Below are 15,362 nucleotides of genomic sequence, written 5' to 3'. Positions count from 1 at the left end.
ATATGAAAGAGTCAAGAGTCAAGGACTCAAAACTCAACAGTTATGAAAACTAAAGTCTAATAGAAACTAAAAAAGACAAGTAAATTGTAAATCTACATGTGGCCCTTGCCACGAGAGTCTCCAGGAGTATAAGCAGGTCATGGTGGTCTTCTAGGAGTCTCCCGCACAGACCGACGACCAGAACTAGAACCTCCACACGAGGGTGTAGATGGAGGTGGCGACAGCAAAGGAACAAGACTCGGACCTCGAGCACTGCTACTGGATGGTGGAGGTGGAGGTGGAGGTGGCATGGCTGCTGCTTCATTTTCATCCCTTACAAGTTCCTCTTCTAGTTTTTCAATATGTACAATGCCATCCTCCAAATTGTCATCCTCTGGGTGATTGTCCCAAATTTTATATGTGGGATCCTCGTTAGCCCGATCACAGTAATGACTCAACAACCTCAAGTTGTAGTGCACATAAACCAAGCTTTCTGCTCGGTTTTCATTGAGTCTGTTTCTTTTCACATTATGTATATAACTGTAGGTGCTCCAACACCTCTCTGCAGAAGAAGAATTTACAACCTGTGAAAGAACTTTTTTTGCCAATTTTGGCAAAAGTCCGTGGCCGCCATATGTTTCCCACCATGTGAGAGAATCAAATTTATCTTTGTCGTCCATTGCATGGAAGTTACCATACAAACCAGTGCCACTGAAGTATCTGCCTATTTCAAGGCGCACAGCTGCACATTCCTCCCTGTCAGGTACCAACTTTTCTAATGCTTCCAGATATCCTTTAGTTACCTCTTGATCTAAATGGGGTTTGGTCCTAACCCCACCCCCTGCTGCAGGTTGGCCCAACCAAGATGTAGAGTAGTATTTTGGCGTAAGGATATATGCCAAGCAATGTAGTGGAAGGTTAAGCCTATTCCACCGTTCACACACACAATCATGAATCAGTTTGTACAAGTTGGGATCTCTATTATGAACAATGTCTTTTATTTCCCCCAACATGGTATCCATTTGCTCATACACCTCGCCAATCACTGGTTTGTCTGTATCTGCAAACCGAATCATGTGATAAATTGGCTTGGTGAAATCCAATACCTACCTCACACTTGTCCAAAACTGCCTATCAAGAGCGGCCTCCTCCACCATTTCAAAACCTGCCATGTCAGCTACATTTGTAGCCCTTTCCTTTAACACCTGCCAATGTGGACTTGATACCATGCTAGCTAATGCCTCTCTTACCTTCAAAAGGCGCCTGAAGGTGAGGTAATAGCTATCAAATCTAGTCCTCACAATCTTCAACAACTCCAATCTCGAGTGACTGCGGAAAAGGCCATGGGTATTGCTATGATTTGTAATAAATTTTATCATTTGTTTTCTTTTCTTGTACAAATTACCAATCCATTGGTATTGTTCATTTTTGTTTTTGACAATATCATGCAACAAAAGGTTCAATGTGTGAACCAAACATCCAGACCAAAATATGTTCGGGTATTATCCTCAATAATTGCTCCCGCTGCCTTACAATTAGGAGCATTATCAGTGATGACTTGGATGACATTGTATGGGCCAATACGCTCAATTGTTTCAAGTAATGCTTCTGCAATGTTGATGGCGGTCTTGAACTTGTCTGAGTAATCATGTGCAGCTAGAAAGATGGGACCACTAACAGACACAGCAAGAACACTTATCAATGGCTTGCCTTTTACATTTGTCCATCCATCAGATACAATGGACACCCCATTGTCAGTCCAAGAACTTGTCATTTTATTCAAAGAATGTGATATTTTTGCTTTTTCATGATCAAGGCCAACAGTTCTTGCCTTGTCATACCCAAGGCTCTTGTATCCTTTAGGGGCATCATTTATGGCAGAAACCTTTTCGTGCCAATAAGGTGAGCGTAGAACATTGAATGGTATCCCACATGCATAGAGAAACCTGTAAACTTTTGAATCCACATCATTCCTACACCCCTCATCAAGGAAATCTGATATGGTTCTACGCCTTAAAGATGATGACCCTATGCCTCCATGTCCATATCCACTGCCTTGGGAGGATGTTGAAGGAGTTCTTTGTGATTGTGAGCTTGGTTCAAAGAAACCCCTTGATCTTTTTGTTCTGTATTGGGCTTCCTCCTCTTCCCTTATGTATTTGGCTCTATCTGTTGTTGACACCGCTGCACAAGTTTTGATTCCTATTTGTTTCTCTCCATCCCATGGCCTTTTCCCGCATAGGTGTCTTCTAGCACGGGTGTATGAACCTGTGTAATCAGTGTTGCAATGGGGGCAATGAAATTTAGTGGTTCCACCCCCTCTCCCTGTTTCAGTCCTGTGAACATATTTCCACAATGGAGTTTGGTCTTGTTTAGTTTTTTGAGGGTCATGTTCACCCTCCTCCACCTCCTCCTCACTGGGGTTTTCACCCATTTGACTTTCTCCGGCTTCTTCATCCCCCTCTTCAGTTTGGGGCCCCCTCCGTTTCCTACTCTCGAGCACCATAATAACCATAAAAGGGACCAGGAAGAGGAAAATGCCAATAAATATCGCCAGGTCCATGGTGTTTGATGTTTGTAGGGTTTTGATTCTTGAATCTGCAAATTAATTTAATTTATTGGGATTAATTAATTTAATTTAAATACATGATCTTTAAACAGTTAAACTCAAACAACTAAATTAAATTAACTAAATTAACTAAATTAACTACCTAACCAGCTAAACTAACTAGATTACTAAGTTACTTACCTCTGCAGGCTTGCTCCTCGCTCCTTGGCACTTGCTCCTCGCTCCTCAGCACTTGCTCTTCGCTCCTTTGCTCTTGCTCCAGCTCCAAACCTTGCTCAATGAAGTTATAATGAATTTTTTTTGGCCCATTGGGCTTATAAAACAAAAAAAAAATTCTAAATTTTTTTATTTTTTCGGGTCCGGCGGATTTTTTTCCGCCGAACCGCTCCCGGCCCGGCTCGAATCGCTCCCGGAGCGATTTTTAATGTCCGGGAGCAATCGCTCCTCGATCGCTCCCGGGCATTAAAAATCGCTCCGGGAGCGCCGGAGCGATCGTTCCCTGTGTCGCTCCCTAACAGACCAGGGAGCGTAATTTTTTTTAAGGGAGCGCGCTCCCGAAAATCGCTCCCGTCCGGGAACGATTTTGGGAGCGCGCTCCCGAGCCGCTCCCGCCCTGAGCGCGCTTCGGGAGCGGGTTCGAGGGGGGGGGGGGCGCTCCCCCGCAACATGGAAACAGAGGCTGAACAACGGCCATTAAATGATGATTTAACCCACAACACGTCAGAACAGCATCAATTGATTGCCAAAGAGTATCAGAGGAATAAGGAGAGCCAAAGAGTATCAGCCGAAGATTTTTTGGAGGCTCGAAGCACCTGAACATTGATGAGCTCCCCATAAAGTCAAATCAAGAGGAGTAAGCACATCCTAGCTCTCAAATCACAGTCAAAGCATTCAATGCCGCCGAACAGCAAGGGTGCAAAGACCAATGCACAGTTATGACATATGAACAACACAGAGCCACCAGGACAGACATTAACTCATTTTGATACAGCTGCCCCCAGCATAGCCCAAAGATATTTTCTTGCATTTATTTCTGGATAAGATTAGGTTAAAAGTAATCAGTTTTCTGCCAGACCTGTTAGGTCAGCTGTAATAGATAATTTTGGATAAATCTTCCCTATATATACCACCCTCTGTATTGTTAAAGGAGAGGTTGGTTGATAGTCTTCAGTAGAGACTTGCACTGTATACCTGATATGTTTTCTGTAATCAAAGACTGCTGAAAGGCTTGGAGAAAAGACTGTCTGCTCTGTGTCTAATGGTTTTGAAGAAGTGAATTTGGAATTCTTGTGCTGCAACATGACTCAATAAGTTTTCCTACCTCTGTTTTTCCATTTGATACACCGTCTAAAATAATAGAAAGAAAGAATAGTGTAGAATTGGTTTAACTGCCCTCTATGCTCATTTTCTGCTATTTCTTTATGTTTTCATCTGGGTTAGAAATGAATATGAATTCCCTATGGCTCATGTTTCCCCCTAATCCATTCATCTTTGACAGTTGTCTAGGAATTCTTAATTGCTCCTAGACAGATCTCATTCACCTTCCCCCTTTTAAGCCGAGTGAGAGATTCTTTGTTGCCTCTCATTCCTTATCCCTCATTCCATCTTTTTAAGCTTTAAGTGTTGTTTCATGAGCAGCTACCTTGCTCCTTATTTCTCTTGTGACCAAGAAAACGCACCAGCAGTCCCACTCCTTGACTCCACGCCCAATGGTTTGAAACTTACCAGACTATGTTTTGCCTCTTTACTTGAGACATCTTCCTTCCCACCAAAAACAAAACAAAAATCCTCTGAACTCAAGACCTAGCCTAAAATCCTTTCCAAACAAAGCTAAACCTAAAAGAGAGAGCCCTCTCTGATTGCAGGTTGGCTAGAACCTGTAGTCCAAAGTTGGTCTGTGGTTACCTCGGCCGTATCCTTTTCCGGAGCTTAAGGACAACCTGAGTGATAACATAATGGCGACTCCGCTGGGGAACTTCCTCAGAAAGTTTCACGAAGAAGGTAAGAAAGCTCCACTGAGAGAACCAGACCTTCAGAACTACTTTTTCAAGACTAGTTCTGATCTTTGATGGTGAACAGAGATCAGACACTCAAAGTTAATATATTCACCTGGCGACTCCACATCATCCTCATAATAAAGACTCCACTGGAGAAATGAACCCAAAAGAAATTTATGAGCAGATCAGGCTTTTGACCGGGATTATTATCCAAGAGGTCATGTTCTTTCTCCTCCATGAAATCTTACTATACATATTGTTTGAACTTCACTTTTATGTTTTTCCCGTAGAAAATGTTGAAGAAAGCCCTCCTTGCACACCCGAACAACATCCTTTAAATGCTGCTAATGCTCACCTTATAGTCAAGGAGGACACTACTGTCAAAGCAAATCATCCTATCCCTGTTCATACCGAACCCAGTCATTTAGTCCCTGTACACAATCACGCACCTCGTAAGGTTCCTGATAGATATAAGCCACTCATTCTGCCTCCCGTGCTTAATCCTTTGCCCAAAAATCATCCCATGCATCTCCCAAGATTTGATGGAGAGAATGGAGTTACTGCCCAAAAGCATATTCAGGCTTTTGAAGATTATTTGAACATTTTTGAAGTGGAGGATGAGGATGTTAGTGTTAGGTTGTTTGCCCTTTCTTTGCAAAGTGAAGTTAGGACTTGGTTTAAAGCATTGCCTGAGGCAAGCATCTCGAATCTCCAGCAGTTATTCAAACTTTTCCTTGATAGATGGATGATCAAAGTAAATTTCCTCGTGCTCATAGAAGAATACAATCAGTTAAAAAGGATTCCAAATGAATTTGTTCAGCAATTTTCTGACCGATTCAATCAAGTTTATCATTCTATACCATTGAATATAAGACCTCCCCTTGATTTGGCCCTATTACATTATCCAGCAGCATTTGATCCAGAAATGGAATTTCATCTGAGAGAAAGGAGCCCCTCTACTATGCAACAGATGCAGAACATGGCAGTAGATGTAGAGGTTAATCTGAAAGTTAGGGAGGAGAAGTTGAAAGCAGAAAAAGAGGATGAACTTGACATCTTTTTAGAGAAAGCAGAGGAATTGAAGCAGATGTGCACAATGGAAGTTGAATGTTTAGAGCGCCAGAACAGATCTGTTTTGCAAAAGGAAGGTAATGATATTCATAAACAAACCAGCTACAAAACAGATGACATATTCATACCGCCATACATGATGGAGCAGTCTCCTGATATAATGTATGAATATAATAGCTTCTCTTCTTTCAACTGTCTGCCCAAATATGATCAGTATGATGATGACTGTGAGCCTAACGACCAAATCAGTCTTGCAGAAGAGTTACATCTTATTTTTGCAGAGAGCACAGTTCAGGATCAGCTGCCTGAAAACAATGATCAGCATGCCCATCTCAGCTATGAAGAAAAGGAAGAAAATGCAGAATGTGTTGATTTCAGTGAAGGAGCTTTACCATTTTGTTTCAAGTCTTTTCAGTTTATTAGGGAAAAATATCATGCCGTTAATAATCAAGTGTCACCATGTTCTGTTACTGATCAGCTAGAGGAAAGTCCAGGCCCTGCTCCTAAAGCATTAACACTAGATTTGCAGCCCCAAAGTGCCAGTGAATGTCAGATTGAGGAAGACTCAGAAGCGGCAGCATGTGACCAAAAAATTCAATTGGATTCCCTGCCTGTTGATTTTCAGCCATCTCGGATATTTGAAGAAGAAAAAGAACAGTCAGCACAAATCTGTCAAGTGCCATCTGAGCCAGCTTTCAAAGAATCACAGGTACTATCCCATGTTTTGCAGAATTCATCTGATGGCAAGCTGTGTGATGAGGTAAATCACTGCTCTTCTCTGCTAGCAGGCTGCGAAGCACAATATCAAGTGGTTGATGATCCCCCAATTCTAAAGCATGATAGCTATCCCAAACTTTTGTACAGTTCTTTAGTTCAGTCCAGCAATAATGTATATATGCTACAGGACCCTTTTGTACAGTTTCTTATTTCAGCAAAGAAGGTCAGCAGTTACCTGATCTTCTCAAAAATTAACAAAGCCAAATCAGATTGCAAGATCTCCATTTCAGGTAACAGCAAGCACAAGCAGCAAAGGCCATTCATGTTTGTAATGCTTAAATGGCTACATTGGCTGTTTCATTTTACCTAACGGCAAAGTAAGTGCTGGTTAGGGTAGGTAGGTAGGATTAATAAGGCAGCCGACCAAGCAAAAATTTTGCAGAATACAGCAGGAATTGAATACAAGGCAGTCTGACCTGTTGTTCTTGGCTTTTCACAAGGAAAAGCCATCCCCAAGTGGAGCCACTGTTAGCCTCCTGCTACAACAGGTATTCATTTTTCATGATTGACATTTTCACATTCCAAATATGTCATACTTTGCAAGCTACAATGTTCCATATTTCCACAAGAGCCATGAAGTGTGCTGGTCCAAATGCCACCGCTGTATTCCATTTTTGATGAGTTTTTCAGTTAAAGGAGAGCCAAACAGCTTAATCTTGGTCTTCCTAGGTTTCAATTTCCTGTTTTAGAATATAGAGAATGTATCTGTCCAAACAGTTTAATCTTGGCAGATTTGTAGATAGGTAGAAAATCAAAGGGACCCAACTGTTTAATCTGGGCCCTGGCAGAAATAAGTGTAGATCTAGATAGGAGGAATTCAAAAGAAAATTGTAAATTTGGGTCTGCAAGTCTAAGTGCACCCAAAGAAAAAGAAAAAAATGTTAGGTGAGTAGGCTGGGTAGGTAGCTGTGGTTGCAGAATGATGATTGATAATCAATTTTGTGTTTTGAAGTGCTTTATCTTAACAGATCACAGTGCAGGCAGTTTTCATTCAAGAGAGCTCAAAGCTGGACATAACTAACTTTCCCCTTCTTCTAATTCCCCAAGTCCCTTACTAACTTCCCAAAGAGGTCAAGATCTGCTTGATTCCTCTTAGATTCATCATCATCCATATCAGTTGCCTTGGTGAAGATCTGCTTCACTCAAGGATCTAAGTTCTTTACAAGTTCTTTTTCCCAGAATTAGCCTAAGGTCGCTGACCTTGGCGCCTGCTTATCACCTTCATATTAACTACTAACAGTATTATATAACTCCCTATCAGTTTTCCCCTTTCCCCTATTAAAACTTTGTATATAAAAATCCCCTATATAAATATCCCCCCCTGGCAATGTAGCCATATTTTTGTAAGTCCGGGAAAAAACGGTCCATTCGGGGCTGTTTTTAGCCCATCCGAGTCATCACAGGGGTTAGATGACACCTGGTCATGCTAACAGCCTCTTCCCTAGCCCTAAAAACCCTAAAAACCCCGCGCATTTTCAACCCCATAACCCCCATTCCCTAAGTCTAAAACCCCGCCGCGCGCATATTAACTTCGGAATATTCCTTGGATATTCCCCGCCCTAACTTCCTGCCGCTTCACATTCGCCGCCAGCCGTCCGATCGTCCTGCGCCCAGATCGACGGTTGGCGGGCCGTCCCATCTCCAAAGCACCCGAGCTTTAGCGTCCGGGAGATGGGCGGTATTATCGCCGTACCTCCCGCCACGCGTCAAGCGCTGGGCAGTGGCGGAGCCCCCTCTGACAAAACCGCTCCCCCTTCAAAGGTGGTGCGCCACAAAACCACTTACCGCCTCCTACGCGGTGACGACGCCGCTTACGTCACCCCCCCCCTCTGCCCAGTCACATGTCGAGTCATCTGCCTGCGTGGCCCCTTGCCACGTGTCATGCCACGTCACCGTCCGTACATGATGATGTCATGCTGACATCATCCTGCCATGTCATCATGCTGACGTCACCCGCCGTACAACGTCATGTCATGCTGACGGCATCAGCACTTTTCTGGCGTGAAGGGCAAAAATCGCACTTCGGGGCCCCGAAATCAGATTCTGAGGCAATTTTTGATGAGCGATTTGCGCCTAATGGGGAATCTTCAGGGAATCTTTTTATTTTGCGGCCCCCAGCAAGCCCGAAAGGCGTCGAATGAGCCGTTTTTCTTTGCGAGGCACTCAGGAAGGAGCAGAAAACAGTTTTGAAGGAAACAGAGGTTGAACAACGGCCATTAAATGATGATTTAACCCACAGCACGTCAGAACAACATCAATTGATTGCCAAAGAGTATCAGAGGAAGAAGGAGAGCCAAAGAGTATCAGCCGAAGATTTTTTGGAGGCTCGAAGCACCTGAACATTGATGAGCCCCCCAGAAAGTCAAATCAAGAGGAGTAAGCACATCCTAGCTCTCAAATCACAGTCAAAGCATTCAATGCCGCCGAACAGCAAGGGTGCAAAGACCAATGCACAATTATGACATATGAACAGCACAGAGCCACCAGGACAGACATTAACTCATTTTGATACAGCTGCCCCCAGCATAGCCCAAAGATATTTTCTTGCATTTATTTCTGGATAAGATTAGGTTAAAAGTAATCAGTTTTCTGCCAGACCTGTTAGGTCGGCTGTAATAGATAATTTTGGATAAATCTTCCCTATATATACCACCCTCTGTATTGTTAAAGGAGAGGTTGGTTGATAGTCTTCAGTAGAGACTCGCACTGTATACCTGATATGTTTTCTATAATCAAAGACTGCTGAAAGGCTTGGAGAAAAAATTGTCTGCTCTGTGTCTAATGGTTTTGAAGAAGTGAATTTGGAATTCTTGTGCTGCAACATGACTCAATAAGTTTTCCTACCTCTGTTTTTCCATTTGATACATCGTCTAAAATAGTAGAAAGAAAGAATAGTGTAGAATTGGTTTAACTGCCCTCTATGCTCATTTTCTGCTATTTCTTTATGTTTTCATCTGGGTTAGAAATGAATATGAATTCCCTATGGCTCATGTTTCCCCCTAATCCATTCATCTTTGACAGTTGTCTAGGAATTCTTAATTGCTCCTAGACAGAGCTCATTCACCTTCCCCCTTTTAAGCCGAGTGAGAGATTCTTTGTTGCCTCTCATTCCTTATCCCTCATTCCATCTTTTTAAGCTTTAAGTGTTGTTTCATGAGCAGCTACCTTGCTCCTTATTTCTCTTGTGACCAAGAAAATGCACCAGCAGTCCCACTCCTTGACTCCACGCCCAATGGTTTGAAACTTACCAGACAATGTTTTGCCTCTTTACTTGAGACGTCTTCCTTCCCACCAAAAACAAAACAAAAATCCTCTGAACTCAAGACCTAGCCTAAAATCCTTTCCAAACAAAGCTAAACCTAAAAGAGAGAGCCCTCTCTGATTGCAGGTTGGCTAGAACTTGCAGTCCAAAGTTGGTCTGTGGTTACCTCGGCCGTATCCTTTTCCGGAGCTTAAGGACAGCCTGAGTGATAACACCCTCCCACCCCAGGCTATGTAGGCACCTGCTACTTCATCAGCAACCAACATCATGGTTATGGGTCAACCGCATAAAATCCTTGTCATCGAAGTCCATTTGCTAGGCCGCACACTGTCAGAATCACAGTTGGTCACAAGCATTACAGGGTATCTCTATCCTCGGATCTTCGTTTATCAGGGTTTTGGGTTAACCACATAAAACCCTTATCTTCAGTGGCTCTTCATATTCCACAAAGGCTTCGCAGGAGGGAACTTTACGCAATGGGGACCATTGCTTCTTAAGGAGGGAGGAATGATCCGAATGGAAAATGGCATCAACCCATGGTACTCATCCATCCATACTATTCATCGACCCATGGAATTTACCTATGGTATTGTAAATGACATCTGCTCGTGGTATTGTAAAATCCACTCATGGTACTCATCCACCCATATTATTCATCGACCCATGGAATTTACCCATGGTATTGTAAATGGCATCCGCCCGTGGTATTGTAAAATCCACCCATGGTATTCATTCACCCATGGAATTGACCCGTGGTATTGTAACTGAAAAATACTATAAGTAACAAGTCACATTTTGTAAAAGGACAGATTGTCTGCCACAATGTAGCCTTTACAATTATTATCGGTTTTAATAAAAAGTTTCTTTGTGGTTTTTGTTTATTGGGCATTCTCCTTTTTTTTTTTCTTCTGGCAATTCAAGTTTTCAGATCTTGGGGGTCTCTGCCCCCAAGATCCATTTCAATCTTTTAGATCTTGGGGGCCTCCTCCCAAGATCCGGATCAGCTACATCCACAAAAAATCTAGGTAGATCAACCTGAAGGGATCTACCCACCAGCCAAACTAGCAACGCCTAACCCCAAGGGCGTCGAGGAGATTTGACCCCTTGACCTCTCGATTGGCGAGGTACTTAGCAATGGGAACTCGACCAATTGGGTTATCCCTTGGGACTTTTTTTAAGCTGATTCATGGACATTGGGTGGGTGCTACATCCACAGGAAAGTCCAGGAAAATCAACTCGAAGGGATCTACTCATTGTCCAAACAAGCAGGGCCTAACCCCAAGGGCGTCGAGGAGATTCAACCCCGTTACCTCCCAACTAGCAAGGTACTTAGCAACGGGAACTTGACCAACTAAGCTAACCCTTGGGGCTATCATTAATTGTGAGTTGTTTCTGCTATTTTTTTCATTAATTATGCTATAAATTGTCTTTATTTTAAACCCTAATTTATAACAACAATCATTAAATTTATGGTAGCATGTGTTTGGAATCTTTTTGAGCATCTCTAGGACTTATCTTAGTCCTCTATACTTAGCCATATGTTCTTTAAACTAGCTACCTGATTTCACCTAGTGTCCTACCTTATTGAATATTATTCTAGGGTGTCTAATTAATAGAGTCCTTAGACGGTATTTATCCTAGGAATTCTTCAGTTATTTAAATCTCTGAGACCTGCTGGGGAAGTCTCCCTTGTGGGGATAACATCTATTCACAGAACAAGGGAACAACTACTAAGGTGACAATGGTGGTTGATCCCATTGTTGCCCTTAACCTAGAGTGCCTAGTGAGGCTTTGCACTAGGTTGCTAAATTTTGTGGTAAAAACGTCTATTCCCCAGCAAGACTATGAGAACCAAAATGTGATGATAACCAAAATAACACCATTTTTCTCATATCTTAGATGAACAACTTGCAATAAAATGAGGAGAAGAAGGAATGGGAAAGAGTAGGAGAATAGGGACAAACCACAAACAAATAATACAAGGAAAGGAGGAGTTGGGGTTTCAACTTATCTCTTTAGCTCTTGAGAAGTTGGAGATAGATGATAGCCTTTGTTATCTCCTCCAAGCTCCTCTTTGTTCACTCCTCCAAGCTCTCCTTTGCTCTGTCCATGTTCTCACAAAGCTCCTCTCTCCTCCAAGCTCAAGTAAACAAGATGAAAGAATGAGGAAAAGAGGGGGAAGAGGTGTTTTAGTCTTATCCTCACTTTCCCCTCAACCCTAAAGCTACCTTAGGTCTCACCTCAACTCAAAAGTTTGAATAAAAAAATATATAGTTTTTAAGTTTGCATGGGAGTGTTCAACAGGCTAAAGGAGCATGCATGGAGTGTCTTGGGAGCGTGGAGTGATCACAATTCCAAGCTTTGCGAGCACTATGCTTTCAAATTGGCAAGGAATATGCCCAAAAGGTTTGGAGCGTGCTCCAAGGGCTCTCTTTGACTGCACCCATTCGGAATGTGAATCCTCACCTAGAGCTGGGGAGGGCACACTTTAAGTAACCTTGCTACGTTGTCGTTCCTAGTTCGAGGATAGAGGTAGTCAACAAGATGATTGTACATATCCATAGAATGTACAACTCAAAGCTTCCATGTGCATGAGATGAAAGCTTTCCTTATGTTCAATGCAACTACAATAGAACTCCTTTACACTTCTATTGATCGCAACCCTTTTTAGGTGTTACATTCCCTACATTACCCTAATCATGTAGCTACATCCATTGCATCAACACAAGAAGAGTGCTCTCATGCTTAGAATGAGATAGAGAAAGCAACAAAATCTATTGAACAAATCCATAACATTTAGCAAGAATTTCACAAACACAGTGCAAACAACAACATGATCAACATATGGTTCCACACAAGTTTCAAGTTGGTTACAAACAATGTTGTTGGATTCTTTTTAGAGTCCAAGTTTGGCGGAGTCTTACCAAGTCAATATTGGGACAAGCACCCCCTAGTGTCTTGCTTGGTAGAGTCCTTACTTGCTAAACTCGAGTCTTGGCCTCAGATTGGAGGGTTTTTAATATATTTTTTTGTGCACAAAATTTACCTTATTTTGAGTACTTATTTTTTCTCTTTGCTAAGTTTGAAAAGAGTCTTTGTTGAGTCATCGAGTCTTTTCGAGTCACAAGCGAGCCAAGTTTGAAAAGCATCAAAGTCTAACAACATTGGTGATAAGGTATTGTTGCACTTGTGGAAAGAGCAACTCACTAGCCCCCATGCGAAGCTTATATCGCTTTGAAATGGGTCTTACACTATAACCAAAGTTGTGGGTGAGAATGCTTTTGAAATGAATTTTCCACCCTTTCTCAGTTTACACTTTGTGCTTAATGTGGAGCTGCTTGGACGATACTTTCTACCCTTGTTGGACACCTAAAAGGTGGTGGAACACTTGGCTATTGTAGAGCTCAACCATGACTGCATTGAGCATGCTTTAGTGGATCAAAACATGGAACCGATATGAAGAGCACATTCCAGTAAGACATACAACTTTATCGAGTTGAAAAATGAGCACAACTTCTTCACCAAGTTAAGTGGTTTACTAGGAACTGGATTTATCTGAAGTTACCCTATTTGGTATAGGAACTTGATGCAGTGGGGACCATTACTAGTCAAAGGAGAAGGACTAATCTTGGTAACCATTTGAGATTCTCTCAAAAACGACCTTGATACTAGCAATTTTCGATCATGATTTTTTGACACATTTTTTAGGGCTTCCTTGTGCGTTTTTGGGGGCACCTATGCCCAAAGATCAAGGAGCCAACTCAATGTACTAATATTCTCTCTAATGAGCTAATGAAGACCCAAAATACAACAAATGAGTGAAAAGTCATGATCTTGACAAAGCTTCTCCTTTTCCTAGGCATTAGATTTGTCAAGCTCAACATTTCTGCTCAACCCTAATCATGCCAGGGTTAGGGTTCTTGCATTTTAGGTTTTTTTTCCTTTGGTTTGGTTGGCATCATTATAAAATGTAGTTGAAGCTTCTTGTTATGGGTTATTCTAATATTTTTGTGAATGAGTGTAGGCATCACATCTCTTCTCAAAGATAAGCTACCACCATTCTAGCCATTTTGTATTGCTATGTATATTGCATTGTTTTTCATCTGGTTTTCATTTCAATACTTTGCTTTCAATAATGTATTTGTGTTCTATCTGCAATAGTGCATGCTCTTTGTTCTCAATCCAACCCAGATTGTTATCTTTTGTACTTTTGGGTGACTTGGCTCAAATTGATCACTAACCTATTTTTATTGTATTTAATTGGAGACTTGGTCAAACTTGATCACTCTCACAATTTGTACTTCTACATACAGACAAGACAAATGGCAGTAAATCACGTATAGTTTGTACAGTTTGGACAATATTCTCATGTTTGCATACTTGTCCTGTTATCTTTTACTTGTATTTACACATCTTTCCACAGCTGATGTGGTGCTCATATCAGCTATCTTGTTGATCATCTTAATTTATTTCTGCCAAAATGAAGCCCTTCCCTGTATTTTTAATCCTTGTAATATAAGACCCATTTTTTGCTGAAGAAAAAGGGCAAAATAAAAAAATCAATAGCATCACTATTTTGGTCTACACTTCAAAAGTTTCTGTACTTAGCCAAACATTAATATTTATGTGTGGTGCAACTGTGTTGACTGGTTGTTCTAATTGGCTTGCTTTTGGCAGAAATAGCTGTGTGCTACTACTCTCGATGCAATGGACAGTCAGGATTTAAATAAGGCACCCCAACCGTGTGTTAAAGCTAGTCTGTCACTTGGCTCAGAGCAGTATGTTTTCACTGGTTTTGAGCATGATGGATTGCTTTCAGATAGGCTTGTTAAACTCAAAGAACAGTGCATGAGTACATTTAAGGATTATCTGATTCGTCATAATGCTCCAACAGATGTACCTGATGAAGTCCAAGAGAGCTCATCTGAAGAAGAAGATTCAAAGCCCAGTCAACTTCCTAAAAGATCAAAGAAGCTCAAATAGAATTGTCGTAATAGTCTTAATAGTATCAGAGTTTTCCTTGTCTCTTGTTTATGGATAGCTGTCAAAGTTACAGATACAGGCTGACTTTATTTTGTTGCAATTTCGGTTTCTTTCCTTTCCAGAACAGAAAGACTATAAACTTGGTTCCTTAGTCTTTTTTGGTTTCTTCATAGCCTTTTATCAAATTCATTCTATCGGATAACATATTTAGTTTTTAATATGCACATTGGCCTTGTGATGCTAACAAGTTTCCAACATTGCGCAAAAGATATTTTGTGACGCATTTAAAATATAAATCACACACCAGAAATTTCATGTTGCTTTGCATGGTAGATGAATTACTTCTGCATGACTCTTGCCAAGATGAATGAGAAAGTAATGCATTGCATTAAGAAGGGCAGCGCTAGTGGCATACGTTGCAAGAGAATTGGTGTAGAGTTCAGCTTGGGCCATAGCGAATGTCAGCGTCTTGAAATTGTGTTCTATGCTGCAGTGCTCATGGATTGAAAAGAAGCTCTTTATAATGATTTAGTACAATAAATAATGGATGAAACTCTTAATTTTTAGTTGTTATGTTCGAATGCATGTTGTCACATATTTTTTTCCATACGTGAAGTTCAACAATCCTCCTGCATTTCACTTCTGAGCCCTTTGCATTTTGTTTGTCTAGAATGACTAGCTCCTGGTCAACTACCTTACCAATAAATTTGGTATGGGGAGTCAG

At 41.5% G+C, this 15,362-nt stretch overlaps 1 protein-coding gene across 2 annotated transcripts in view; it reads left to right on the top strand.

Moving 5' to 3' along the window:
- The window catches only part of LOC149251259 (uncharacterized), a 33,589-nt gene extending 18,733 nt beyond the window's left edge, over window positions 1-14,856 (top strand). The window contains exon 2 of one of the 2 annotated variants that reach the window (XM_089459317.1): window positions 14,339-14,856. In XM_089459317.1, the coding sequence (XP_089315443.1) occupies window positions 14,363-14,638 (276 nt within the window). In that variant the 5' untranslated portion in view covers window positions 14,339-14,362 and the 3' untranslated portion in view covers window positions 14,639-14,856. Of the gene's footprint in view, window positions 1-14,332 lie in introns of both variants that reach the window. The other variant, XM_089459316.1, reaches the window with a different exon arrangement.
- The last annotated feature ends 506 nt before the right edge of the window (window positions 14,857-15,362 follow it).

The sequence above is a fragment of the Pinus tabuliformis genome, chromosome 7 (genome assembly GCF_031772625.1).
Source record: "Pinus tabuliformis cultivar Carrire ecotype Pingquan chromosome 7, CPIR1, whole genome shotgun sequence".
Taxonomy (NCBI): Eukaryota; Viridiplantae; Streptophyta; class Pinopsida; order Pinales; family Pinaceae; genus Pinus; species Pinus tabuliformis.
Note: the sequence above shows the minus strand (reverse complement) of the source record. Positions and strands in the feature narration are given on the sequence as shown.